We start from the raw sequence: 26,035 nt of genomic DNA, 5'->3' as shown, positions 1-26,035 counted from the left end.
AAATAAAATAAAGTCTACAATATTCAAAATAAAGCTCTTTTCACAAATCTAATATTATTTATTCATAGAAATAACAGTCGTCTGACAGTATATTTATTTCCTAATTTCAGGGTTTTTTTCGTGTACATATTTATTTATTTAATCGGAATATTTATTTATTTAGGTAGTTATTCGAAATTGACTAAAATGGCGTTTCATAGGAAATTGTGCCTGATTGTATAACAAGCTAGTTATAACAATATATACAGTATTTTTTTTTTTTATTATTAAATGAACAATGAAATTCCGCGTAATACGTTGTCAGCAGCATGTTATTATAAACCGGATCATAATAATCGTACGTAACGCAGTGCAGTCATTCGCCGACGAACGCCCCAGCGTCGACGGGGGTTCCACGCGCACCTCCGCCGCGCAGCTACGTCACCGCCCCGTTCCCCGGACAAACCGAGGGCGCGCGATAGAAAAAGCGGCGCGCGGGCAGCGAGCTCGAGCCGCGCCAGCTGATCAGAGCAGATTGTTCCGGCTGCACAGAAGAGCCGGAGTCACCGACACCACCACCACCGACACCACCGACACCACCACCACCACCACCACCACCACCACGCTCACGGCTCGTCTAATAGTGCGGACAATTTACATGCACGTGACGTGGGAAAACCATCGATCCAGCCGTCGCCGTCTGTAAACAACACCGTACGCCGAAATGTCCTGGTGGTCGCGCAGGTAAGAGATGTGCCTTGTGTCCATGAATGTCAAAAGCGCCTTGCAATAAAAAAACAAAACAAAACAAAACAAACAAAAAAAAAGCAGCGCAGGGATGGAACGCATCGCCGCCTAGTCATGAAAAAGCGCGTGGACGATGGATCACATTCGTTTCACGAAGTTTCGGGTGACGGTCAGTCTGCCGCCCTTTTCGGCACAATACGTTGCCACCACGGCCCCTACAATCCTTAGGCCGCCGGTAAGCTTCCGTTTTCACTGCAGTGACATAAAACGAAGTCGCCAACAGCTGAAAACTTCGCTTGTCGAAAGTTGTGCACGGAGAACTTCACATGTGGGCTGCGAACTCCGTAGTAGGCCCCGGGAAAATAAACTCGATATTCCAGATTCCCCAGCCACCCCTTCCTGCACTCACAATCAGTACATTTTTTTTTTTATGCAAGGGATGTCTTGGTAATAAAGGGTCGGTGCATGTTTGTACAACCAGTAAGTATTAAAAAAGGAAAAACAAACTTAATGTGTCGTATGAGTAGGATAAATTAGATCGATTTTGTTTACCCTCGGGGGGAATTGCAACGTCAACGATAAAAATAATAAAGCAATACAAAAAAAATTAAATAAACTGGCAACACATGGACAATTTGGTCAATATAAAATAACAGTTAACCTATTAATTCGAGCCACAACGTTAAAACAACTGAGAGGTGAAGTGAATAACAATGCTTATCTCATTCCGATATATTAGGCAGCAAGTGAACAGTCAGTTCTTGAAGTTAATGTGTTGGAAGCAGGAAAAATGGGCAAGCGCAAGGATCTGAGCGACTTTGACAAGGGCCAAATTGTGACGGCTGGACGACTGGGTCAGAGCATCTCCAAAACCACAGGTCTTGTTGGGTGTTCACGGTATGCAGTGTTTAGTACCTACCAAAAGTTGTCCAAGGAAGGACAACCGGTGACAGGGTCCCAAGGCCCATTGAGTCACATGAAGAGCAAAGTGTAGCCCGTCTGGTTCGATCCCACAGAAGAACTACTGTAGCACAAACTGCTGAAGAAGTTGATGCTGAATATGATAGAAAGGTGTCAGAACACACAGTGCATCACAGCTTGCTGCGGATGGGGCTGCGTGGCTGCAGTCTGGTCAGAGTGCCCATGCTGACCCCTGTCCACCACCAAAAGCACCTGCAATGGGGACGTGAGCATCAGAACTGGACCACGGAGCAATGGAAGAAGGTGGCCCGGTCTGATGAATCAAATTTTCTTCTACATCATGTGGATGACTGGGGTTAGGTTCCGATCAGATCGCGCATCTGTGGGATGTGCTGGAACAACAAGCTCGATCCATGGGGGCCCCACCTCACAACTTCAAGATTCAAGAGATTATTTGTCACATACATATACGTACGGTCATACATATATGCAGTGACATGTCATGAGACCGGGTGACTACGCACAATAAGCTCTATAAGCTCTAAAAATCCTCAAATGTGGGTAAACGACACGAGGCGCTCGAGATGGCGGCCACAAGGGGCGGCGCCACAATCGAGATTCTTGGTTCTATAATACAGGACTTAAAGGATCCACTGCTACGGCTTGGTGCCAGATACCACAGGACACCTTCAGGGGGCTTGTGGAGTCCATGTATCAACAGGTCAGAGCTCTTTTGGTGACACGAGGGAGGGCTACACAATATAAGGCAGGTGTTTGAATGTTGTAGCTGATCGGCGTACATGAATATACATTAATCAAGACCTGAAAAATAAAAATCTCCTACCAGCTACTACAGTCAGTTATGAGTTATAATAAACAGCAAAGCAGAACAGGAGTGGCAGCGTGGTTGCTGGTATTGGCCCCGCATATAAAAATAGATTGGATGGCAATGACCTCAGCGGTCTGGTTTCTTATCATTTGTGTGTCCTCCGGTTGAATCTGCATTTTAATCCCACATTCGTCCTCTTCTCAGTGAGGATGGCGAGGAGGCCATGTATCAGGACACCGACTCCGACGTGGCAGAGCAGAAAGCTGAGAGTGGAAAAATCAAAGTGAGGTGGACCCAGGACGAGGTGAGTGTCCCAGCGTGTTCTGGAGCTGGTGTCTGCACAGGGCTGCTGGAAAGAGCCAATAACCAGGCCGGATCTTTTTTTTCTTTGGGTAGGACGACAACCTCAAGGCTCTGGTTCAGAACGCGGGACCGAATGACTGGAAGTACATTGCTGGCTTTATCCCGGTGAGTGTCCTCTTATTAGAATTAGATTTAGTGATGCTGACTAGACATGATATCACGGCGGCTTTTAACACGCTGGTAACTTTGTTTTTGTTTTCTTTCTTTCCTAGAACCACACTGAACAACAGTGTCAGCACCGCTGGTTTAAAGTTTTGGATCCTGATTTGGTCAAAGGGCCCTGGACCAAAGAGGAGGACGACAAGGTAGATTTCCTGCTTATCATATCCGTTTGTGAAAAGCGCTGTCGTTTAAAAATTTGCCTGTGGCGTCCACTTGGATTAGAACTGTCATCATCATGACATCATAAATGGATAGATGGGTACTTAGGAGCAGCTAATATCAAATAAAATGGCAATATATGGAAAATTGTTAACTAGACAATGAATATATGCCATTATACACTAAACCTAATGATTAAAAAAAAAAAAAAAAAGTAACCTATACAGTGGTACTTTTACTTACGAGTTTAATTCGTTCCACGACAGCTCGTAATTCAATCTGCTCGTATAGCAAATCAATTTTCCCTATTGAAATTAATTGTAATGGCATTAATCCGTTCCAGCCCGCCCAAAAACCACCCCAATTATTTTTTGTTACATGTTTTTAAATAAGAAAAATTTATTTATAAATAACAAATATTGTATAAAAACATAATAAAAGAGAGTGTAAAGAAATAAACTGGTTTTATAAAGTGTATTTACCTTGGAGATCAAACGACTTGGACTAAGATGCTGGCGGAGGTGGAGGGTGGAGGAGATGGGCGGAAGAGGTTGGAGGAGTTTGTTTCATGCTTTTTCGGTCACTTTTGTTTGTTGCTACACTTTACTGCTGAACTTAATTGCTACAATTTTTTTTTTTTTCCGGTTAACTTAAAAAAATTCAGCAATTCCATCACACGCACACGTCGCTCATGTTTTTCTATGATTTCATGCTTTAATTCAATCAACATCATTCGCTTCTTTTTCTCAGTGCTTACTTTCTTAGGACCCATGGTGAAAAAAAATTTTTTTTTTTGCAAAATAACTGCACAAAACACAGAAGAGATGCTTCCACGATCAGGTAACCACGTGAAGTGAACGAGTGAGACGCGGGATGCTGGCCGGATTTGCTCGCCACGCCAACTAGCGGCGGCGTAGCTGAAGCTCGCGCCTCGTAACTCACATTTTTGCTCGCAAGTCAATACAAAAAAATCGACGGAACGACTGCTCGTAACTCGGAAAACTCGTAGGTTAGTGCGCTCGTAAATCAAGGTACCACTGTATATCCAAAAGAAATAACAGAAAAGATGGTGAGACGTTTAATTTGCCTCGACCCTACTGATCACCCTTTTGTTGCAACATTTCTAGCACTGTCTTCAAATTCCCATTAAATTGTGATCGGAAACCTACGATTGTGTAAACTGTGACGGGCTTTAGCGAGCGATGGCCGTCAGCTCTAGTTTTCCATCTCGGCGGTCTCCTCTTCCTCCCCCAGGTCATAGAGCTGGTGAACCTCTACGGCAACAAGCAGTGGGCCATGGTGGCCAAGCACCTGAAGGGCCGCCTGGGGAAGCAGTGCCGGGAGCGCTGGCACAACCACCTCAACCCCGACGTGAAAAAGTCCTCCTGGACGGCCGAGGAGGACCTGATCATCTACAAGGCCCACTGCTTGCTGGGAAACCGCTGGGCGGAGATCGCCAAGCTGCTTCCTGGAAGGTGACTTGGTTCAGTCTACGGCAGGGGTCGGCAAACTACTTTTTTTGAGCCGTAAACATTTCTCTCGGCCTTTCATGCGGGTGGTTAGCCTACCATCTCTATTGACCAGTTCCTGATAACCAAGCTCTGGCTGTTTTCACTTCATATTTTACCAGGTCAATGACTTGTAGGCTATTTAATTCATATAAAGTGCAGAGGAAAACAGACAATGAAGAGAATATCTAGCTTGCCGTGATATTATATATGACGTCACGCCTGCGTTGCCCGCGTTCCAGTACAAGTCGGAAAAACTAAGATGGACGCCTCCTTTGTTGCACTAGCTGTTTCGGAATACAGACAACTATATGGGACCCGGGTAATGGAGTGCATATGTTCACATCCAAATAGACTTGATAACAATAAAAAGCAGCCATCTTGGGGGGGAAAAATAAAACAACCCACGCAGCCTTTGGTCACTAGGCGGCGCTGTACTGACGCATCGACTGAGCCAACGCTGTCAGTTTCAGGTGCAACCTAAACGCCCTTTGTGGCTGATGAAATTTCCAGTATATATATATATATATATAATTTTTATTTTTTTTGTGTACCAGTTTTTACGATTACAAAATAGTAAAACAAAATGAAATAGCGGTGGTTGAGAAAGTAAAAAGAAAATCGCTTATTTGTGATTTAATTTTGTCATAGCCAGGGAGCCAATGGGGAGGGTTTAAAGAGTTGCCGACCACCGGATGCGAGAGGAGGTTGACTTCACATTGCGACCTATTCGTTCACAGGACGGACAACGCCGTGAAGAATCATTGGAATTCCACCATCAAACGCAAGCTGGACATGGGGTTTTACTCCAGCGAGGTCTTTAAGCCGAACGAATATGAAGAGCTGTTGGCCCGCGTCAAAGACATACAGGTTTGATTTTTCAACTGGATGATGAAGCGCCATGTGTTCATTGGTGCCAATAACGTGAGCTGGATAGTAGGTTAAATCCTCCTTCCCCGATTTTCACAGATGCCCCACAGCTCTGAAGGCATCGCCGAAAAGGACCCGGAGCAGAAAACCGCTCCGGTAAGAAAACGTATTGATGTTAGTTTATGGAATTTTTGCCGAAAAAGGTTACGCATTTTCTACATACATACTGTATGTCTCTCAAAATCACTTAGACGGCATTCTTACCAGATCCTTGAAGGGCTTGAATTTTGTCATCTGAAATTGAAGTATGGGAATACCTTGAAAGTAGCCCCCTTTGTGCTGAAGTGCTTGTAAAGTCCTTGAGAAAAATGTGATCATTCAAAATCTGATATTCCCCCTGGTTTTATTATTCAAATCTGAATAAAATACTGCCATTAATGTAAAAAAACAAAACAAAAACAACTTTGTGTGTTGCAATATAATGTTGTACATTATAGTACAACATAGTACATTAGTGCTATGTCAATACAGCAACTTAAAACTAGTCAACATCAACAAGAATAGTTAGTTATAAATAAGATAGGATCAGGTGTCCCAAAAGAGCAGGGTCTTCAGGTGTTTCTTGCCAGCTGGGTAGCTCCTTCCACCATTGGTCACCACACATGAGGAGAGTCTGGAGAGTCCAGCCACCGCTCATTTGCAGACCTCAGAGAGCAGATTGGGGTGTATGGCCTGATACATGATGCAATGTGTGTGGGTGCATGTCCAGGGATGTCCCTGTGGGCCAGCATCAAGGATTTGAACTTGATGCAGGCAGCTACATGGAGCCTGTGGAGAGAGATGTGACATGTGCATGCTTTGGGTGGTTGAAAACCCAGGCGCGCTGGTGAATGCATATATAGATATATGCTGATCAGTCGTACGTTAGCAGCAGATCCTTTAACTCCTGTAAGTTGCGAGGTGGGGCCCCCACGGATCGGGCTGCTTGTTCCAGCACATCCCACAGATGCTCGATCGGATTGAGATCTGGGGAACTTGGAGGCCAAGTCAACACTTTCGACTCTTTGTCATGTTCCTCAAAACATTCCTGAACAATTTTTGCAGTGTGGCAGGGTGCGTTATCCTGCTGAAAGAGGCCACTGCCATCGGGGAATACCGTTGAAATGAAGGGGTGTACTTGGTTTGCAACATTGTTTAGGTAGGTGGTACGTGTCAAAGTAACATCCACATGAATGCCAGGACGCAAGGTTTCCCAGCAGAACATTGCTCAGAGCATCACAATGCCTCCACCGGCTTGCCTTCTTCACACAGTGCATCCTGGTACCATCTCTTCCCCGGGTAAACAACACACCCGGCCATCCACATGAGATAAAAGAAAACTTGATTCATCAGACCAGGCCACCTTCTTCCATTGCTCCATGGTCCAGTTTGGACGCTCATGTGCCCATTGCAGGCGCTTTTGGCGGTGGACAGGGGTCAGCATGGGCACTCTGACCGATCTGCGGCTATGAGGCCCCATACCCAGCAAGCTGTGATGCACTGTGTGTTCTAACACCTTTCTGCCATATCAGTATCAACTTTGTGTTACAGTAGCTCTTCTGTGGGATCAACCAGATGGGTCAGACTTCTCTCCCCACGGGCATCAATGAGCCGTGGGCGCCCATGACCCTGTCACTGGTTCACTGGTTCACCGGTTGTCCTTCCTTGGACCACTTTTGGTAGGTACTAACCACTGCATAACAGGAACACCTCACAAGTTTTGGAGATGCTCTGACCCAGTCGTCTAGGCATCATAATTTGGTCTTCGTCAAAGTTGCTCAGATCCTTACGCTTGCCCATTTTTCCTGCTTCCAACCCATCAACTCCAAGAACAAAGTGACAAAGTCCTTGAAAATGAAAATATAATGCTTAAAAAGAACTTGAAAGTCCTTGAATTACATTTGATAATGCTCACGAGAGAGTGAGATCCCCATGGTCCAATCAAAAGTATTTCAGTCATTACGTGAAAACACATGCTCCAGAGTACAGCAGCTTAACTGTCCCTGCTTTGACATGGGTGTTTTTGTTTTGAGTGTTTGCTCCATGTCTGTCAGGGCAGATGCGAGGCTAATGGAGAGTGTTGCATGGCTTCCTCGGCTCTAACACAGTGATTTGTGTGCTCCACCAGGGAGGTCTAGCTGGCGATGGATCCTCTGTTCCAGTTGCAGCCCAACTGGATGAGAGCACGACAACGGTAGTGGCACATGAATCTGCCGTCTGGAAAAGAGAATGAAAGAAATAATAACTGAAATAGCGCAAATATTTGGCCTTATTACAATTTATGGGAATCAGACAGATATCCTCCAACATATGCTTGTATAATATATATATATATATATTTTTTGTAATTTGAAAATTGCATTCTGTCTGTTTCACAGGGTGAAACTTTTAAATGAATGTGAAAATAGTCACATCTACTTTTGTCCCTGTTGGTCTGCAGCTTACCTATTTCAGGAGGCCAGGTCAAAATACAAGTCCAAAAGAGCACTGCTAAGAACCATTAAGAACAAACATGTTTCTCTTCAAAGGTGTTTTAGGATATGCATGCAAAGAGGAGGAACAATTTCAGAAAGCAGCGTTACACAGAAGTTGCTGTTGTGAAAGAAAACTAAGCCATGGTTTTTGATGGACCGATCTGCAGTGGCGGAAGTACCTTCTCACAGATTAAATTTTTTCAATTTGCCTCCCGTTGTAGGAAACGTCCATTCCGGTCAGCAGGAAATGCAGCCCGACCTCGGCGAAGGATGGGCTGAGCCCCAAGGGGGAGGCTGAGGCCCTGGCGGATACGAACAGCGTCAGCTGGGTGGTGGACAGCTCCGGCTTCCTCTCCCCCACAGCCCCAACGCTGAAGGAGGTGATGGACATGCTCAATGCGGTAAGTCACCTTTTAGTCAGAGAGTGACACAAAGCTTAGAAAACCTGATAGAAATTAGAATTACAACTACGTAGTAGTAATTTATACCCTATGTATCCATAACAATTTATCCGCTACATAATATCGCACTTTGTATATTCATATGTTTCTATGTATTTGGTTATTCTGGTCCTGTATTTTTTTATATTTCTGTGTATTTGGCTATTTTTATAGATACATCTGTTTTATTTCAGTGTTTTATTTTTTATTTTTCAGACTATTCAGCTCTTCTTTTTTTTATGCTACTAAATTTAGACCTTTTATAATATGTGTAGGCACTGGGATTCAGTACGCATCAATTTGTTTGTGTAGCCTTTTATCGCAGTTGAAGTCCTAAACATACATCACCATTTCTATCCTAAGGTCATCTTTCTGGTTCACTGTTTTTTTTAAAATATGTTATTGCATATAGGACCTTGTGTTTTCTTTTTGGACATTTCATTTTTTGGATCTTTTTCATTTTTATCTTCTTTTTTTTTTCCAGTTCTTTTTGGATTATATATGTTGTTTACCTCTAGATTTAGTGTATACAGTTGTGTACAATGAACTGTGAGGTTTTTTATATTTTTTCCAAATATTGCCAATTTTTATTGTATTGCTTTATTATTATTTTGCCTATTGTGTTGATGTGAGTTGCTGGGACATTGTAATTATCTAGAGGGGCTTAAATTCTCAAAAATGCTTAAATAAGGAAGAAAACTTTACATTGGTCAACAGCAATGATTTGCATTTGGCTTCAGAGCTGCGACCAGAGTTTTATTTATTTATTTTTTTGACCATGAATCAAAATGTCCGCTGCCTTCTCCAGGACCCAGACGACTGGTGCGACCTGGAGGTGTTTGACCTGGCCGAGGAGAGCCAGAGCCCCGAGCGCCACCAGTTCCGTCTGGAGGGCAGCGCTCTGCAGAAGCTGAGTCGGTGCAGCCGGGGTGAGCTCATCCCCATCTCGCCCGGTGGCATCACCCCGCCCACTGCACTCAACCAGCTGAGCCGCCGCCGCATTGCCCTGTCTGCCGCCACCGACGGCTCCAGTTCCATGACGCCCAAGAACACCCCTGTCAAAATCCTGCCCTTCTCCCCCTCACAAGTAAATGTTCATGCACTGATTCAATGCTGCTTAGATATTACACCGTGTCAGGATTCATACAGGGTTCTTACCAGGTGCTTGAATTTTGTCATCAGAAATGTAGATGCTGGAATACCTTGAAAATAGCCCCTTTTGCGCTGAAGTGCTTCAGAAGTCCTTAAAAAAAACAAAACAAAAAAAAAAACGGTCATTGAATTAAGCCCATTGATTAAGCCTTTATCTTAATTAATAAAAATCACATTGAAAATGTATGATATATTTTTTGCGCAAAGTCCTTGAAAATGATTATGAAATTTTCTAACTAAAAACTTTCTTCCAGTTCTTGAACATGTGGACCAAACAGGACACTCACGACCTGGAAAACCCGTCCCTCACGTCCACTCCCGTGTGTAGTCAGAAGGCCACCGTCACCACGCCATTGCAGCGTGAGAAGACACCCATCATCAAGAAGGAAAACTCTGCGTACGTATAGTACATCACACCCTGTGTTTTCTATATAGGATCTTTTGGCTGTTTTAGGGTGGGGGTGGGGTCGTTTTTTGTGCTGAAGTGCTTGAAAAGTCCTAGAATAAAATGTGAGCATTTTAACCTACGATATTACCCCTGGTTTTGTTAGTCACAGTGTTCTTACCAGGTCCTTGAGGTGCTTGAATTTCTCCCTTAGAAGTTGAAGTACTGGTATACCTTGAAAATTGCCTATTTTGTGCTGAAGTGCTTGAAAAGTTATTGGGGGGAAAAAACAAAAAAAAAAAGATAATTGAAAACCTGTGAGCTTCCTCCTGGTTTTGTTATTCATATCGTAACGTAATTTTAAAGGGGCACATTGAAATTTGATTGTATTTGTTTTGCGTGAAGTCCTTGAAAATGGGGGGGGGGGGTGTAAAAAAGTACTTGAAAGTCCTTGTAATGACGAAATGAAGTCTGTAATATACCGTGTACTTTACCATTTGGCCTGGAGAAACCGACCATACACACAGGATGTTTTTTTTGTTTTATCCAGTTCATGGTTGACCCACCCCTCCTCCATCTTGCAGGTTCATTACGCCAAATCATAAGTCAGAGCTCTACACGACTCCCCGGACGCCGACACCGTTCAAAAACGCCATGGAAAAATATGGCTCGTTGCAGGCCCTGGTGAGTTCCGGTTTTTGCATTTGAGAAGGCACTTTGCACGCACAGGCCCGTCCGTGTATGACCGCCGCCTTTTTCCGTCTCAGCCCCAGACTCCGAACTTGGAAGAGGATTTGAACGAGGTGTTGCTCCGGGAGGCCGGGATCGAGCTGTTCCCAGACAGCGAAAGTCCACCGGAGCGCCGACGCAAAGCGCTGGTCAGTACGGGAAACAGACCGGTCCGCTTTTGGTTCCGTCTCAAACATCTGCGTAGTTGTTGATTATTTTAATACGCTGTAGTTTTAATGTGATTCTTCGTACGGTACAATGTAGGGTATTGGAAAATGTCCATTTCTACCGTATATAAAGACCAGGTTCAATTTCCTTCTTTTTTTGTGTTAATTTATTTGTCGATGTCTTTTAACGGAAAGTGTGAAATGTGTTTTCCTGTTTCCAGCATCGACCTCCCATGAAGAAGGTGCGCAAGTCTCTGGCGCTAGATGTGATGGATTGCAGAGAAATCACCACAACTAAACTGACGACGATGGAGTCTGAACCCAAGCACCCTGTACAGGTCAAGGTGTGTGTAGATCATTAATGTATAGTTATTATTCATTTATGTATGTGTGAATATAGGCCAATGACAGGACGCTCTTTTGTGTCCAAATCCTATTAAAAAATCTCTGTAAAGTAAGCTAAGTTTGAAAGCACTTGAGGAAAAAAAATCAAAGTTCATTCAATTTGGGAGTTTTGTGGCTTAAAAGTCTAAACTTCAGGCTGTGCCACCGTGTTTGAGACTGTTCAGAAAGGTTGTAGACCTTTTCAATGTCTTTCATGTCTAAAATTGAACAGACTAAAATCTTGGAACGTAATAGACATGAATAAACAAAATACATAATTATTACTAAATAAAAAAAACTATAACTACATGTATCTCAATATTTTTTCAACTATCTTTACTTAAACCTTATTTGAAATGCACATGTATGTATGTATTTATTTATTTTTATGTCAACCTTCTTTGCCGCAGCTGGATCCTTCACTTTCCGTTTGTCTGAACTCGTCTTCCTTTTGCAACAAGATGGAGGAGAACGTGTTGGACCAGGGTTTCCTTTTGGGGCCCAGCGACGGTGCCATGCATCCCTGTTTGGTGCCACCTTCTCCCGTAAGCTCCGCTTCAAACCCTCCGACCACCGCCCCGCCCCCCCACACACACACACAAAAAAAAAAAGAAATGAAATCCCCGAAGAGGCTCTTCCTACTCGAACTCTTAATTCTTCATTCTGTATTTTCAGTTTGTGAAGATGTCCAAAGAGTGGGAGACGGTGGTGTGCGGACAGACCAAGGACCAGCTGATCATGACGGAGAAGGCGCGGCGTTTCCTGCGCTCGCTCCGGTCCCGAACCCCCAACCGCGCCCTCATCCTCTCCTGACATAATCTGTTGCAGAATCTGAAACGTTGTTGCATTTAAATTGTTTTGTTTTTTCCCTAATATTTAAGTGGACATAGGAAAATAATTTAATTAATAATAATAGTTAGTTCCGGTTATTTTGACCATTTTGAACAAGGTTAGTAATTAGATGTGGGAAATCCAGGTTCAGGAAGTTCAATGCCACTGCAGGTTTTTGGGCCAATCATGTGGATCAGGGAAATCCTGGCTGTATTTTTTACTTTCTGGACCCGGAATTTTCGGTGAAAACTTTGCGGTCCAGCCTTATCAACGGACTAAGTAGATAATGGGAACGGAGCAAATAGAATGGGTCAATCAGGTTGGAGATGCCTTGAAGTAGATGTTAAAAAAAAAAAAAAAAAAAAGAATTGTGAATATTAGATATTTTTGCACTTAAAGGTGCTTTCGGGCAAAGATAAAATTGAATGTAAAGTGGGATATGATGGATCATGGTATCGCTGAGGGCTGAGAAAGCATCGCATAGTGGCCCCTAGTTCTATGTACAGGTTCTGAAAGTGAACATCAGTCTGCAATGCGTCAGGGTTCCTTCCAGTTTTGTTCAAAACGCCTGTAGCCTGACATTGCCCTCGAAAATGTTATGTCCCCGTTGTCATGTTAAGTTATGTGTCCCGTTTAGAATGTGTTCATGTTGGGTGGGGGGGGAAGTAAAAGAATAAGTTGTATTTCCTTCGCTTTGACTTGTATTTGTGTTGACTCGTCCACACGCTTGAGCGCCACGAACCAATGGGAAATGGACACAAGGCAGCGGCGTCACCGGCTCCTTGGTTTGCGTTGTGCAGCCGTGATTTGCAGGCAAACATGAACCTCATTTACAGTTGCTATTACAAATGATTAGGTTCAAATTTCTTCCGCCCCCCCCCCCCCCCCATTATTTTTTTCCTAGAATGTCGCCACGAGGTATCTCCACAGTTTAATTCATGATTTGTTTGGCGGCTTTTATCACAACAGCTCCGCGCGCGTTTATTGTCCTCGATCTTCACGACGACGATCGAGGAACTGGGATATGCTTCCGGGCTGTGGTTTTGAAAATAAAAGCCTCTACCCAAATGCAAATCGACTCTGTTCGTAGAGTGCTTGGAGAATGTCTGCTCAGCGTGGTAATAATAATTAATAATAATAAAATGAACCAACGTGTAAAAATGACTCACTCGTACAGCGCGTTAAAAATAGTCAAAAGGGGGGACTGGACTTTTATGAGACTTTTACTTTGAAAGACCATGTACCGCGTGACAAGTTTGGAACGTACCGGAAATAGTCGTCGGCTTTTGGTGACGCTGCATTAGACTGCAAGACATGGCCCAAGCGAGTAAGTGAACGGCTTCGTTCGTTTTTATTTATCGTTGCTTTGGCAGCAGTTACATCTAAAAACAATTCAAAAGGCTAATAAAAATTACAATCAAGAAAGCGCTGCATCGTATATTCTGTTAGCTGGTAGCTACAGGCTGCGTTGAACAGGGAAGTGCCAACTAGCCTAGCTAGCTAAATGAATGGAGACGTGTAGGATAGGTCGTTTATTTATTCTTATATACACATAATAAAAAACGGCACATCTGTATTTTACGCAGAATTATAATATTGCAATCCATCAATCTTTCCCTGCATTTAAGTCAAATGCATCTTATCCATTCCACATTCTCCCTCCCTCTGCACTCTGTCTGCAGGGTTGTTGGGGTTGTTTTTAGTAAGTCTGGCTCTTGGAGCCCAGGCGCTGACGCCGTCCTACTACCTCTCCCTGTCTGATGTTGCGAGACTTCAGGGTTTGTTGAGTCAACCCTACACAGACCTGGAGTCCGCCTACTACTCGATTGTTGGTCTGGCCAAGCTTGGAGCGACGGTTGCTGATGAAAAGGTACGACGTTGCTTGGTTGGTGTGTAGGCAAGTTTATATGCATAGCATTTAAACTGCCCTTCATACACAAGGGCAATTCAAAGATCTTTATAAATGATATAAAATACATTACATTAAAGTATAAAGGTGTATAAAAAATCTTAAGATCAGATAAAAAATACAATAAAATCCCTCCACTATTTAAAATCAAAGTGCAGCTTAAAACAAGCCTTCCCAGGTTTTGTGATATAAAATCACCCCTAAACACATACAATCAGCTCAAATTGTTGGACGGTGTTAGATCCCCCCAAAACAGTCAACATCCCATACTGAAAACAACATTCAAGAGGTTATTTGTCACATACATATACATAGGGTCATACATATATGCAGTGAAATGTCATGACACCCGGTGATTACGGGTGCTCTAAAAATACCCCCCCTTGCGCCGCAGCTGCAAGGGGCGGCGCCACAATCACGACTCTGGATTCTGGGTTGTATAATAGTATTAATTGTCTGATGGCTAATATCACATTTTACCCCAGTCTACCCACTTCCATGTCTGTTTTCAGCGTTCTTATGACATCCTTGAGGTGCTTAAATTTTGTCCTCTGGAATTTTAAGTAACGGAATACCTTCAGCAAGGCCCCTTTTGTGCAGAAGTGATTTAAATAATTCATAAAAAGGCACTGAAATAAAATGGAAAAAAGTGCTTAAAATACTTTGAAGTCCTGAAGCCAGAACGAACCCTTTGTTGTACAGGTATTGATCTTATCACAGCGAACCTTTGTCAGTCTCTGTATGTGATTTGAAACTGAATGCTAATTAATTTCAAATCATATTTCTGTTTCTAGGAAGCGTGCCAGTTCCTCAAGTCCCAGCTCGACCCCACCAGCATCGACTCTGTCTTCTTCGCTGCCGAGGCCAGTCAAGCCCTGTCCGAATGTGAGGTACATACACAGGGTGCCTTTCATTGGGCACATGTAAATGTGTAGTCACATTATCTGCTACTTCCTTGGCCAGGTCTCTCTTGTAAAAGACATTCTAAATATAAAATGAGAATAACCTGGTGAAATAGAGGTTAAATAAAAATTCTCTGTAGCTTTTCCCGGTTCAGCCTGTCTGGTACTTTTTTTTGCCTCCGCACTGGTGACTGTCGTGGCCTTACGCACGTACGAGATCACTGTGACCTCACAAAACAGGTTGTTGGCCATAACTCAGGAATTCATACGCTAATTATGACCACATTTCACGCAAATGTCTAATAGGATAAAATGATGAAGATGACGACATTTTATAGCTAAAAGGTCAAAAGGCAACGTCACTGACATAATGTTGTGCAAAAACAGATCGGAAAACTCCAGACGTGCAAGCGCAGACACTTTGTGAACGCATTCCGTGATTGACCGAAAATAAAATGTTTGTCCATGTTTGTGCATCATCTAGGTGGGATGATGTGTTGAAGTTGAGTGATGACGTTTTGAGAGAGTGTAATTTAAACAATATAAATAAACATAAATAACAGGCAACATTGTTTACAATAGTAATAACAAAATTATCAGTGACGTTTGGTCCGACACGGTCGGAGAGAGTTCCTCGGTCTGCTTCAAATGTCCCCACATATAATCACAGAGCGCAAATTCGGGAACCTCGGATAACGGAGCGTTGGAAGCCCTGTTATAGTTATCTCACATGACTACACAGGACCTGTATATTGCCAACTGCAGTTATATTTCTAGTTTACTTTATTACAACGAAATTTGTAAATATTTAGGTTTTTATCTTGTCAGATTTTTTTTTGCATATATTTAACTTTTAACATTAATCTCCACTGTCTGCTTTACCTCATTAGTTATTGTGTATGACCAATTTTTCATGTTTATTTTTTGGGTCATTTTAGTTTTCCTGTTTCATTTTTATTGTTTCGAATCTACTTTCTTATTCTTTTCCAAATCAGAGTCCTCTGTAGCTCAATGAGCAGTACCTTGCGGTATGTAATGTCGATCAATTTGCACCCCTTACTACTCAACCTGACTACTTTCCTTCCCCAGATCCCTGTGTCTAATGAAACCCGAGAGATTCTTCTGGCGGCTGTCAGCGAGGACTCGACTGTGGCTCAGATCAATCACGCTGTGTGTGCGCTCACCTCCCTGGGGCTTCCTCTGGCATCGCAAGAAGTGGTCGGGGCCCTGGGAGCGCGCATCAACAAGGAGGAGAACGTTGTGGCGTAAGCACCAAGCCAATATAGCGCTAACAACTATTGTGTTCCGTGTATCCCTCCCTGGAAGTAGTCGTCAGCAGGTCGGCATAGGCATTGTTTGGATTTGCTGATGGAATGAACTGTGGGATCTCTCTGTTCACAGCATCACCTTAGTGCTGCAGACCGCTGCTCGCCTCTCCCAGCAAGTGGAGCTCGGAGGAATCCTGGAGGAGATCGAGGCAAGTTCAAAGAAATGTCCTCCAGCAGGTGGTGCTGTGACATGGCATCAGAATAGATTTGAACAATGAACAATTTGTGACAATGATATTAATATGAAGAAACAAGCGTGTTCTTTTGTTTTTTTTGTTGTTTTTTTTAAATTTTATTTCCCATTTTAGGATCTGACTGCTCGTTTGGATGATCTGGGTGGCATCTACCTCCAGTTCGAAGAGGGACTTGAGGCAACTGCCCAGTTTGTGATCGCTGCCTACGCGTTGTCAGACCATGTGGCCGTAGAGCCCCCTCTCAAGGAGGTAATGCTGACTGGCACATGATGTAAACTAGTCATACACTCTTATGCAGGCGTCCACCTCTCTAGGGCTGATGGAAGATGTTTTCTCCTTGCAGGAACAGGTGATTCAGCTGGTGAACTCCATCTTCAGTAAGAAGTCCTGGGACTCTATGTCTGAGGCCTTTAGCGTCGCGGGTGCCGCCGCCGCCCTCTCCAGCAACAGCTTCCATGTGCCGGTTATCGTGAGCGCCCAGGGTCCGGCAACAGTGTCCCACAGTCAGCCGACCTTGCAGGTACGCCCACAGGACTCCCAGCGGAGTGGTTGGCCAAGTTTCCTTCCATCGGAATATCCTCAGTTTGACCGTGTGAATTTCTCCGCAGCTCCTTGTTACCGACGTCCTGTCTCAGCCCCTGGCCTCTGCCAGTGTGTTGGTGGAGTCCGCTTCTGCTCTGGCCACCAAGAGTGTCATCCTCAGCCAAACCCCTTTCATTCTCAAGGAGTAAGTATTCATTTTTGTTTCATGTTTTTAAGAAATTGCAAGTCTAGTTTGTCAATGCACATCTCTCAATTCTCCTGTACCACTCTTCCAGTGGCGTCTTTGAGCTGAACTTCATGTCCAACCAGCCAGCCAGTGGGTACTATCAGTTTGCCATTGCTGTGACGGGGGACACCAGACTGGTTGCCAATCAAGTTGAGGTGAGCTTGTTCTATTTACCGGTACTCTTAAAATAATTTCTAGCTATTATTTAACTTGCTTTGCATTCCTCAAAGTCTTGGATAAAAGTTAGAATTTTTTTAAATGCCTTTTCAATGTTAGAAATGTGCTTGAAGTTTGAGTAACAGACTGGAAAATGCTGGATTTCTTTTTTCGTAATGCGCAAGTAAATTATGAGAGAGGGGTGTAATAAAATTGATTAATATTTTACGGGGGCCACTTAAATTTCCCCTCCCCTCTGCTGTACTAAAGTCCTTCAATTTCAATTCATTTTTTTCACATTTAATTTCGATTGGTGAAGGTGTAAATGGACATGGAAAGGTGATGCAAATTAGTCAAGAGGTGAGGGGTCTGGGGTCAGCGGTCAGCTGTTCCGTTTTTTTTTGTCAAGAGCAATTATCTTGTCTCGTTGTCTTTGGAGCACTTTGGGTTAGGTCAAGCTGGGTCAAATTTTTTTTTTTTTATCCACCCGCCAATAAGTTTTGTCCACTCTACATAAATGTGTTGGCGATTGCCCCCTATCTGAAATTTGCATTTTGCCAGCGTTGGCTTGACAGGATGTCTCTGTTCCCCTTCCTCTCCATAACGATAACTTTTGCTGGGTTTCAGCTTAAAGTGAAGGTATCTACAGAGGTGGCCATCACAAATATGGATTTATCCATTGTGGATAAGGACCAGAGCATCGGCACAAAAACCACCAGGTTAGACACCAGCCTGAAGGAATGCATAAATGATAATTTTTTTTGCTGTTAAGCACTCGGGCTGTAGATATTCCTCTTTTATCCCATTTGTATGCTTTATTTATTTTAGTGTCCGAATACATAAAAAAATGTATGTTTCAGAGTTCGTGCTGTACGCACGGTTGCGCAGCTCCGATCAGAGTGATATTTACCCGTATTTAATTTACTCAGTTTTCTGCCACGCAGATCTGAAAAAATGTACACCCGCTTTCTCATGGCCCAGGGGGCAAAAACCCCACGGCCCGGCGCGGTCCGCGTGCCGGTGGTTGGTAACCTCTGCACTAGAGAACATTCAGTCTCTGATGGTTGAGTTTACTTCCCACTTTTATCGCTACATCTGTTGAAATACCAGACATTCTGGTCAAAGGCGCACTATCCCTTGTACAAACAGTGGAAAGCCGGAGGACAGGGAAATGTGCCGGCATGCTTCTCCGCCGACACGGACTTCACACACCATTACCAGGAATATTTCTCTCTGTGTGTTCACTGTGCAAAAAACTGGATGAACATATACAGGTACTCCTTACTTAACGACATAACTGTTTAACGACCGTTTGGACTTACAACCAGATCTCCAACCAGGCGGTATTGTGCGCGGTGTCTCAATGTCAAGCATCTCATTGCGCAGCACCATTCCCAGTCAGTCTCGTTCCTGCAGTGTGTCAATATTCACTACACTCGCGTTCGAACTCGGTCGTTGAGTGAGGAGTACCTGTATTGAACTTTATTGCTCATCTCATATGAATTGATTCGCTAAGTTTAGACAAGACATTTATAATCAATTACTTATTTATACAAAAAAAACCCACAAAAGAATGGCAATTTCGAATGGCATTTCGAATAGTGTTTTACTTTTTAAATATTCAAATTCTATTCGAATTTAGAATTTCGTTCCTGCAGCCCTATTGGGCACATGATGGTGTGATTTTATTTTATTTTTATTTTTTTCTTTAAATTCATTTATCCTTATTTTGTCCTTCCTAGGGTGGAATATCCTACTAAGTCAAAGAATGCCTTCATGGCGGACAGCCATCAGAACTTTGCCATGTCTTTCCAGCTGGTGGACGTCAACACAGGGGTGGAACTCACTCCTCACCAGGTTGGTCATCTGTATGGGACAAAAAAGAAAATCCCCAGACTGGTGCTCTTTGATCAGCAGTGGATAACCTGATTTTATCTATAAAATTGCACATTAGACTCAGTCACAACTAAGTAACATATCTAACAACTGGTGCAATGGTACAAGCTTTATATTCAATTAACCTATTTGAAGAAGAATCAGAATTTGAAGAATCTTTTACTGATCACACGCTACACTACAAACACATGCATACACACACGCACATGCTTTCGATGTGGCCAGTGAAATTTGGCCCCTGCATTTGACCCATCCTGTCTTGTCCTTCCTCTGGTGGGTCAGCCAGGAGCAGTGGGCAGCATTCAACGACGCGCCCGGGAACCTGGTTCCAAATGTCCATCGCTGTTCAGACAATGATGTGTACATGTTTTTGGTGGGGGTCCTTACTGATGTTAGATGGAGTAAACCCGATGTGAGCACAGGGAGAACATGCAAACTCCACACAGAAAGGCCCCTAATTGGGAAATAATCCGCCGGAGCACGGTGCCAACAGCGTTGCAGGCGGGAATCGAACCTAGGACCTTCCTGCTGTGAGGCAGCAGTGCACTGTGCCACGGTGCCACACATTGACCATATGATATGATAAAAAAAATAAAGCCTTTATCCTGTCCATCTTTTTTTTTTTTTTGTTTTTTTTTTATAGACATTTGTCAGCCTACAGAATCAGAAAACCGGCCAAGAGGTTGTGTTTGTCGCCGAACCCGACAGCAAGAACATTTACAAGTTTGAGCTGGATACAGCTGAGCGGAAGTCGGAATTTGACTCCATGTCTGGCACCTATTCCCTCCATCTCTTTGTCGGTGACGCCACCTTGGAGAATCCCATCCTGTGGAACGTGGTGAGTGTCTACAAGTGCTGTCTGGCTAGGTATTAAAAAAAAAAAAAAAAATGATAAAAAAAAAAAAAAAAAAAAAAAAACTTTACCTTGAAAGCACTGTCTGCTCCATATGTTAAGCAGATGTTATACATTGAATTAAAGCGACTTTTCTTGACGGTTCAGATTAGCCCACAGAGCTCCTAAAAATACGACCTGCTTGGGGGTTGATCTTTAACTCTGTTATTTTACCGAAAGGCGGAAGTCGTTCTGAAGTTCCAGGAGGAGGAAGCCCCACCTACCATTCAGGCAAAGACCCTCTACATCCCCAAACCAGAAATTCAGGTAAAGGCAAATCCACTCCTCAGCTCGTTGACTGCACGCACATTTTTTGTGATTTGATATTTACATTATCTATATCTATATCTTATATATCTATATATTATTATATATCATGAGTAATCACCAAGCTGGTGGAGGCGTTGATTAGAACAGTACATTAAGTTTAGATAAGTGAATAAATAATAAAAAATGTGACTTTCACCTCTTTAACAACTTTCTAATTATATTCTAAGAAATAGTTCAATCTGCTACAGTGTTAAAGGATAGGTTAAAATTAAATGTCTTTTAATGTTGATTCCCATAAATAATTCAGACCAACATTTTAAAAAGGCCTGTTTTATATTTTATAATACAATCACCAAAATCCAAGGCGATATCTAGTCTGATATTGTCATTATAGCAACGTATGATCCAGCCCTCCACAGCATACAGTGGCAGGTGCTCAACACGCTTCCTTCTATCTCTGCAGCACTTGTTCAGGGAGCCAGAGAAGAAGCCTCCCACAGTGGTTTCTAACACCTTTACCGCGCTCATCCTCTCTCCCATCCTGCTGCTGCTCATTCTGGTAAGAAGCCTTGTTTTATTATTTTTTTGTTAAAAAATGAATAAATAAATATAATCTTTGCCTTTTTCAATGCAAACCATTTAAAATGTTTTTTTTATATTGTTTTTGTCCACGTATTTTTCTCAGAAGTGCTCTTCTGTAAAAACCTTGCTACACTCATGAGCCCCCCCCCCACCACCACCACCATTAATAATTAGTGCTACTCTTGATGTGATTTGACAAAAGAAAATGTTTTATTTAATTATTTTCCCCAGCATTTGAAATGGTTATGTTTATAATAGACTTTGAACAACGCATTGTCTGTTAAAGTGGCAAACCATTTTTTTCCCCCCAGCGCTTTTGTTTGATACGCCATCATCTGAATAACAACGTTCTTTCTCTGTCCTCTGCAGTGGTTGAAGCTCGGGGCCAACATCTCCAATTTCAGCTTCTCCCCCAGCTCCGTGCTCTTCCACATAGGACATGCAGGTTAGAAGGGGCATTTGTTGCTTCGTGGTTAAATAAACTGTTGTTGTGGGTGAGTTGCAACGGGGATGTTTACTGAACAACAGCCCCTTAAACCACTCTCCCTCCCCCTCCTGTTCTGTGAGCATTTTCCATATTGCTATTACAATTAATTTCACTGATATTTATGAAGTCCGACATTGACTGTATTCAAATGAAATCTTGATGGTAATACTTATTTAAGAGAGAACAGAATTGGGTAGGATTATGGGAAGAGTCAAAAATTCTGGAAATTTCTCTATTTTCAGTGAGCCGTATCCTTTGGCTCAGCTCCCTTTATAAGAGCTTACAGTTGATTTGTTAAAATAAATTTGACAAGGATATAGTAATCTCTTGGATCTCTTTAAGCCGACTCGTTTGCAAACCTCTCATCACTACCAGCCTGTAATGTATAACGAATAGCAAACTTTTCAACTTTTCTCCCTCTACGAACGTGAATAATGTCTTATATTTTTCTTCTGTTCTTCTTTCAGCCATGCTGGGCCTGATGTATGTGTATTGGACCCACCTCAACATGTTCCAGACCTTAAAGTACCTAGCCATCATTGGCAGCCTCACTTTCCTTGCCGGGAACCGCATGCTGGCTCAGAAAGCAGTTAAGAGGTACGCTAGAGCCAGGCGGCCGACGCTTAACGGATTGTTTCCAAAGAGCCCTTGATCGAAGAAATAAAGCCTCTCACCATTCAGTGGAGCTCAACCTTTCATGCCTCTTGGCACTTCTTAGCCTGAGTTTTAGAGCTCATTCCTCTGTGGGCGCTCCTCAGTAGGTCTCCAGAGGTCATGGAGCCACTCTCTGCTCCTTGTCCTGAGAAGTGGAGGCCTCAGATGCCGAACCGGTGCCCAGGGGGACCAGGCGTAAAGTGTGCCGGCTTGTTCCATGCTGGATGACCGTACAAGTGGGCCATTTTTTCTAAAGCTGTCAATATGTAGAGCCCTCAAACCTGAAGAATCTGTTCGCCAATGTCACTAGCTGAAGATGCCTGAAAGCTCATGTTTTCTACAGAATTAATGGCTCAACCCTTCTGTTCTTGGTTTTCCTTCTTTCTGCTCCTTCTTTGTAGTTCATTTGACCAATACAAGATTGCAATTACTGTTTATCTGAAATGTAATCTCTCTAGAGAGATCCTATCCCCCTCCGTGGCGTTCGGTCTGGCAAGCCCCTTTCTCCTTGCACATATGTAGTTGCTGCCCTACTAGGGCTGCTCCATGATGGCAAAAATGATAATCACGATAAACCATCACGATTATTTAGCGCTATTACTCATTTACTTTGGAAATTTCATGCATTTATTGAACTTAAAAAAGGTTTCTTACCGTGGATTTTCTGAACTTTAAATATAATTCAAAAATAAACAAATAAAAAATCTAAAAAGATTAGATAAATAAATAATGTATAATACTTTATATATACATGTACTCCTCACTTTCGGACCTACCTGTTTAACGGCCGTTCAGACTTATGACCAGCTCTCTGACCAGTGTGTATTATACGCTGCGCACAATACCACGGCGTCTCAGCGTCAAGCATCTCATCTCATCACCGTTCTCAGTGTTGTTCCTGCAGTCTGTCAGTAGTCACTACACTAGCATTCCCAATCGCCACGGCCCCTTACTGTGAAATAACACAGGTCCTCTGTGTGTGTGTGTGTGTGTGTGTGTGTGTGTGTGTGTGTGTGTGTGTGTGTGTGTGTGTGTGTGTGTGTGTGTGTGTGTGTGTGTGTGTGTGTGTGTGTGTGTGTGTGTGTGTGTGTGTGTGGGGAAAAAAAAAAAGATTAATTGCTCTCCGACCATATCAGACCAGACATCACTGAAAATTGCGGATTCTTTACCTGCTCTCCTTTTGTGGGGATGGGGGCCGCGCCGGTCTCGTGTTGGGAGGAGGGCCAGTTCAAGTCGGTGTTTGAGGAAGCTCCGGGGGTACCTCCTCCCTGCTGCGCGCTGCCCGGCCCGGGAGCACCGCAGCCAGGGAGAGAGCAGAGGGAGCCCCGGTGCACCTGGACCCAAACACTGGTCAGAGGTGTTTGGTAATAACATGTCATATAATATGTGCATTACGGATCGGCGTGACGAGTCTTTATGGAATTCAGAGACGGGAACCCCTGGTGAAGTGTGCTTTAGTTCAACTGAACATGCCACATGGTACGGTCAGTCACACCGACGGCGCACATGCGTACAACAGCCTGGCTGAGTGAGTTTGGGGAGGGGGGGGAAAGCGCATCGATGTAAGGGATGTGCTGGCTTTTGTAACAAGACAAAATGAGAGCATTATTGCGGAAACGTAATGCGGAACGATAATCGTTTTAACTCGATTATGTCATTTTCATAATCGTCGGAAGTCAAAATCGTAATGGAAATAAAATTCGATTTCATCGCCCAACTCTATGTACTACTGTCTACCCTTTCTTTTAACCACTCTTCGAAAGCCTTTTTTTTGTTTGTTTTTTGCTTTAAATCTCTGTCTTTACTCCTCTTTCAGGATTGCTGCAGAGCAAAGTAGTAGGTTGGCAAAATATAGAAGCCTCCGTTAACGGCCTCCTTTTTGTAACAAATTGACGTTCCTCGAAGCTGAAGTAAGGGCACTATCGTGGTCTGCATCCCAGTACATCTCCATTTTGGCCAGTTAGATTGCATGGCTGCCTGATGCTCACTGACTGTCATTCATACCTGTTCGTCCCGTTGCCTTGTCGTCATCCCTCCTGTGAGCATACAACCAGCGTGATTTCATCACTCCACCGCAGTGTAAACACTAGAGATGGCACCGATCCGTTGAGTCACCATCGGGACTCAAACCAATCTAGGCAGAAATATCACGGAAACACTGTTGCGACATAACAAAGAGAAGTTCAGTAGGCAACGTGATAAAAGTATTTTCGGTTTTAAATGCTTAAATGTTGCCCAAATTTGCCTTTTAAAGTGATATTTCTATTTTTTGTGAGTCTTTTAACTGATTAAAACAAGCAGCGATTGTGTGTTTCTTCCTGTGAGGTAGTGCAGTGTTTTTGTTTTTTGAGCTTGGTACTTTTAGACAGCCATCTTAAGAAAAGTGCATGAATGAAAATGCCTGATTTAAAGCTCACTAGTTATTAAAGAGACAAAACATCACATTTGAAGGGGTATCAGTAGATACTCAAGATTTCAGTAGCAGAAAAGACAAAGTGGTGTCATGCCATCTCTAGTAAGCACTCGCGGAAGTGCCCGATGATGGCAGTTGTGTCGTTTCTGGTGCGGTATGTTCATGGGAAGAGCTCCAGATACACACAACCTAATAAGGCATTCTTCATCCAAACAGTAATTCGTGGCCTTATTCTGTTTGCTGTGGAAGGGTATAAATGGTATGCTGTGCACAGAAATGCATGAGCGTTTCATCACTAAATTTCATTGTTTTGGGGTTTAATGTTGTCATAAAATATTCATTATTTTATATTTAAAAAAAAAATGTATATACTAATCTTGTTTTTTTTTTTTTTTAATATATTTTTTTATTTATTTCTTCCCCAGAATGGCGACCAAATGAGGACAAGAAAATTGAAGGAGTACGGAGGGATTTTGTCTTTTTATTTTTATTTTTTCCCCTCATTCAAGGATACATTGAATTGGACTGAAATATGGCATGGTATTTCTTGAATCAAAGTGAAAAGTTACAAGTACCGTGTGATGATTTATTATTCTTTTTTTATTTTCTTTTTTACTTGCCCCTACAATAATGAAAAAGAGATTTTAATGGCGTCTGTCGCAGATACTGCTACTGAGGGCCACAACGCCAGCCATCCTTGCACATTTTACCGGTGGTGTTTCCACGTGCTGAAGCTTCCTAGATACCCTGGGATTATCACTTGTGTCTGTTCAGAGTTTGGGTTTCATCGACTTTTGTTTTTTGTACATTCCTGTTTGACGCCCATTTCGCCTTGTGAAAGATCTATCAGCGCGTCTTAAGAGATGGCAACCCATCGGTCAACGGTAGCACTGAAATTCAAATTGTTCATCTCTCCACACCAAGGCAGTTAGATTGTCCCATGGAGAGCGAGAAATTCTCCAAATAGTTGGTGAATAATTAAGTTATGGGCGATTTCTGAGAAACAAGGTGTTTTTTGTAATCAAAAGGGTGAAATAAAAAGGTTGAAGAGTGACTATTTGTTTTTGCGCATGCGGTTACAAAATTAGGATTACATAATTTTAACCAATATAGACAATATATAATGATTGTATATATTCCATTCTTCTTAATATTTTTGCAAAATATCATGATTCTGAAGCACTAGAAAATCCCAGGGAGTGTTTGATGTTATAACTGTGCGTCTCCCTTTCAAATATTCTAAACCATGTTCTGTGGGCTTGAGGTCTTGTTCAAGTATAAGCCCTCATGCTCTTCTTGGGCTCAAAATATTTAAATATGACCTATGGGATCACCCTGGTCATAGTGTAGTTGATCCTGTGCAGCTCGAGAACCTCTCTAAATCTGAAAATGTCCACCCCACTGAAGACTGTTTGATTTATGTTGAATAAACATTCTTGCAATC

The 26,035-nt window shown here is 42.9% G+C and overlaps 2 protein-coding genes across 3 annotated transcripts; both read left to right on the top strand.

Annotated features, from left to right (window-relative positions):
- Window positions 1-583: 583 nt before the first annotated feature.
- Window positions 584-12,776, top strand: mybl2b (v-myb avian myeloblastosis viral oncogene homolog-like 2b). The gene is made up of 16 exons (XM_080001528.1): window positions 584-723; window positions 2,681-2,780; window positions 2,873-2,944; window positions 3,052-3,144; window positions 4,415-4,635; window positions 5,409-5,538; window positions 5,638-5,694; window positions 7,706-7,771; window positions 8,273-8,452; window positions 9,300-9,578; window positions 9,898-10,040; window positions 10,613-10,712; window positions 10,796-10,906; window positions 11,146-11,268; window positions 11,770-11,853; window positions 11,984-12,776. The coding sequence occupies exons 1-16, from the start codon at window positions 704-706 to the stop codon at window positions 12,119-12,121; spliced, it is 1,917 nt and encodes a 638-aa protein (XP_079857654.1). The 5' UTR covers window positions 584-703; the 3' UTR covers window positions 12,122-12,776.
- A 657-nt stretch (window positions 12,777-13,433) lies between these two features.
- Window positions 13,434-25,645, top strand: rpn2 (ribophorin II). Of its 2 annotated transcripts, XM_080001500.1 has the most exons (18): window positions 13,434-13,466; window positions 13,822-14,009; window positions 14,843-14,938; window positions 16,040-16,215; window positions 16,352-16,427; window positions 16,587-16,721; window positions 16,816-16,992; window positions 17,081-17,199; window positions 17,291-17,396; window positions 18,025-18,116; window positions 19,140-19,254; window positions 19,937-20,131; window positions 20,366-20,452; window positions 20,919-21,014; window positions 21,407-21,482; window positions 21,992-22,121; window positions 23,995-24,088; window positions 25,017-25,645. In XM_080001500.1, exons 1-17 carry the CDS (start codon window positions 13,454-13,456, stop codon window positions 24,044-24,046), a joined length of 1,929 nt encoding a protein of 642 aa, XP_079857626.1. In that variant the 5' UTR covers window positions 13,434-13,453; the 3' UTR covers window positions 24,047-24,088; window positions 25,017-25,645. The 2 variants fall into 2 exon arrangements, with proteins under 2 accessions (XP_079857626.1, XP_079857627.1); XM_080001501.1 differs by lacking the exon at window positions 23,995-24,088.
- Window positions 25,646-26,035: the final 390 nt, after the last annotated feature.

Source organism: Zeus faber (assembly GCF_960531495.2).
Source record: "Zeus faber genome assembly, chromosome: 5".
NCBI lineage: Eukaryota > Metazoa > Chordata > Actinopteri > Zeiformes > Zeidae > Zeus > Zeus faber.
Note: the sequence above shows the minus strand (reverse complement) of the source record. Positions and strands in the feature narration are given on the sequence as shown.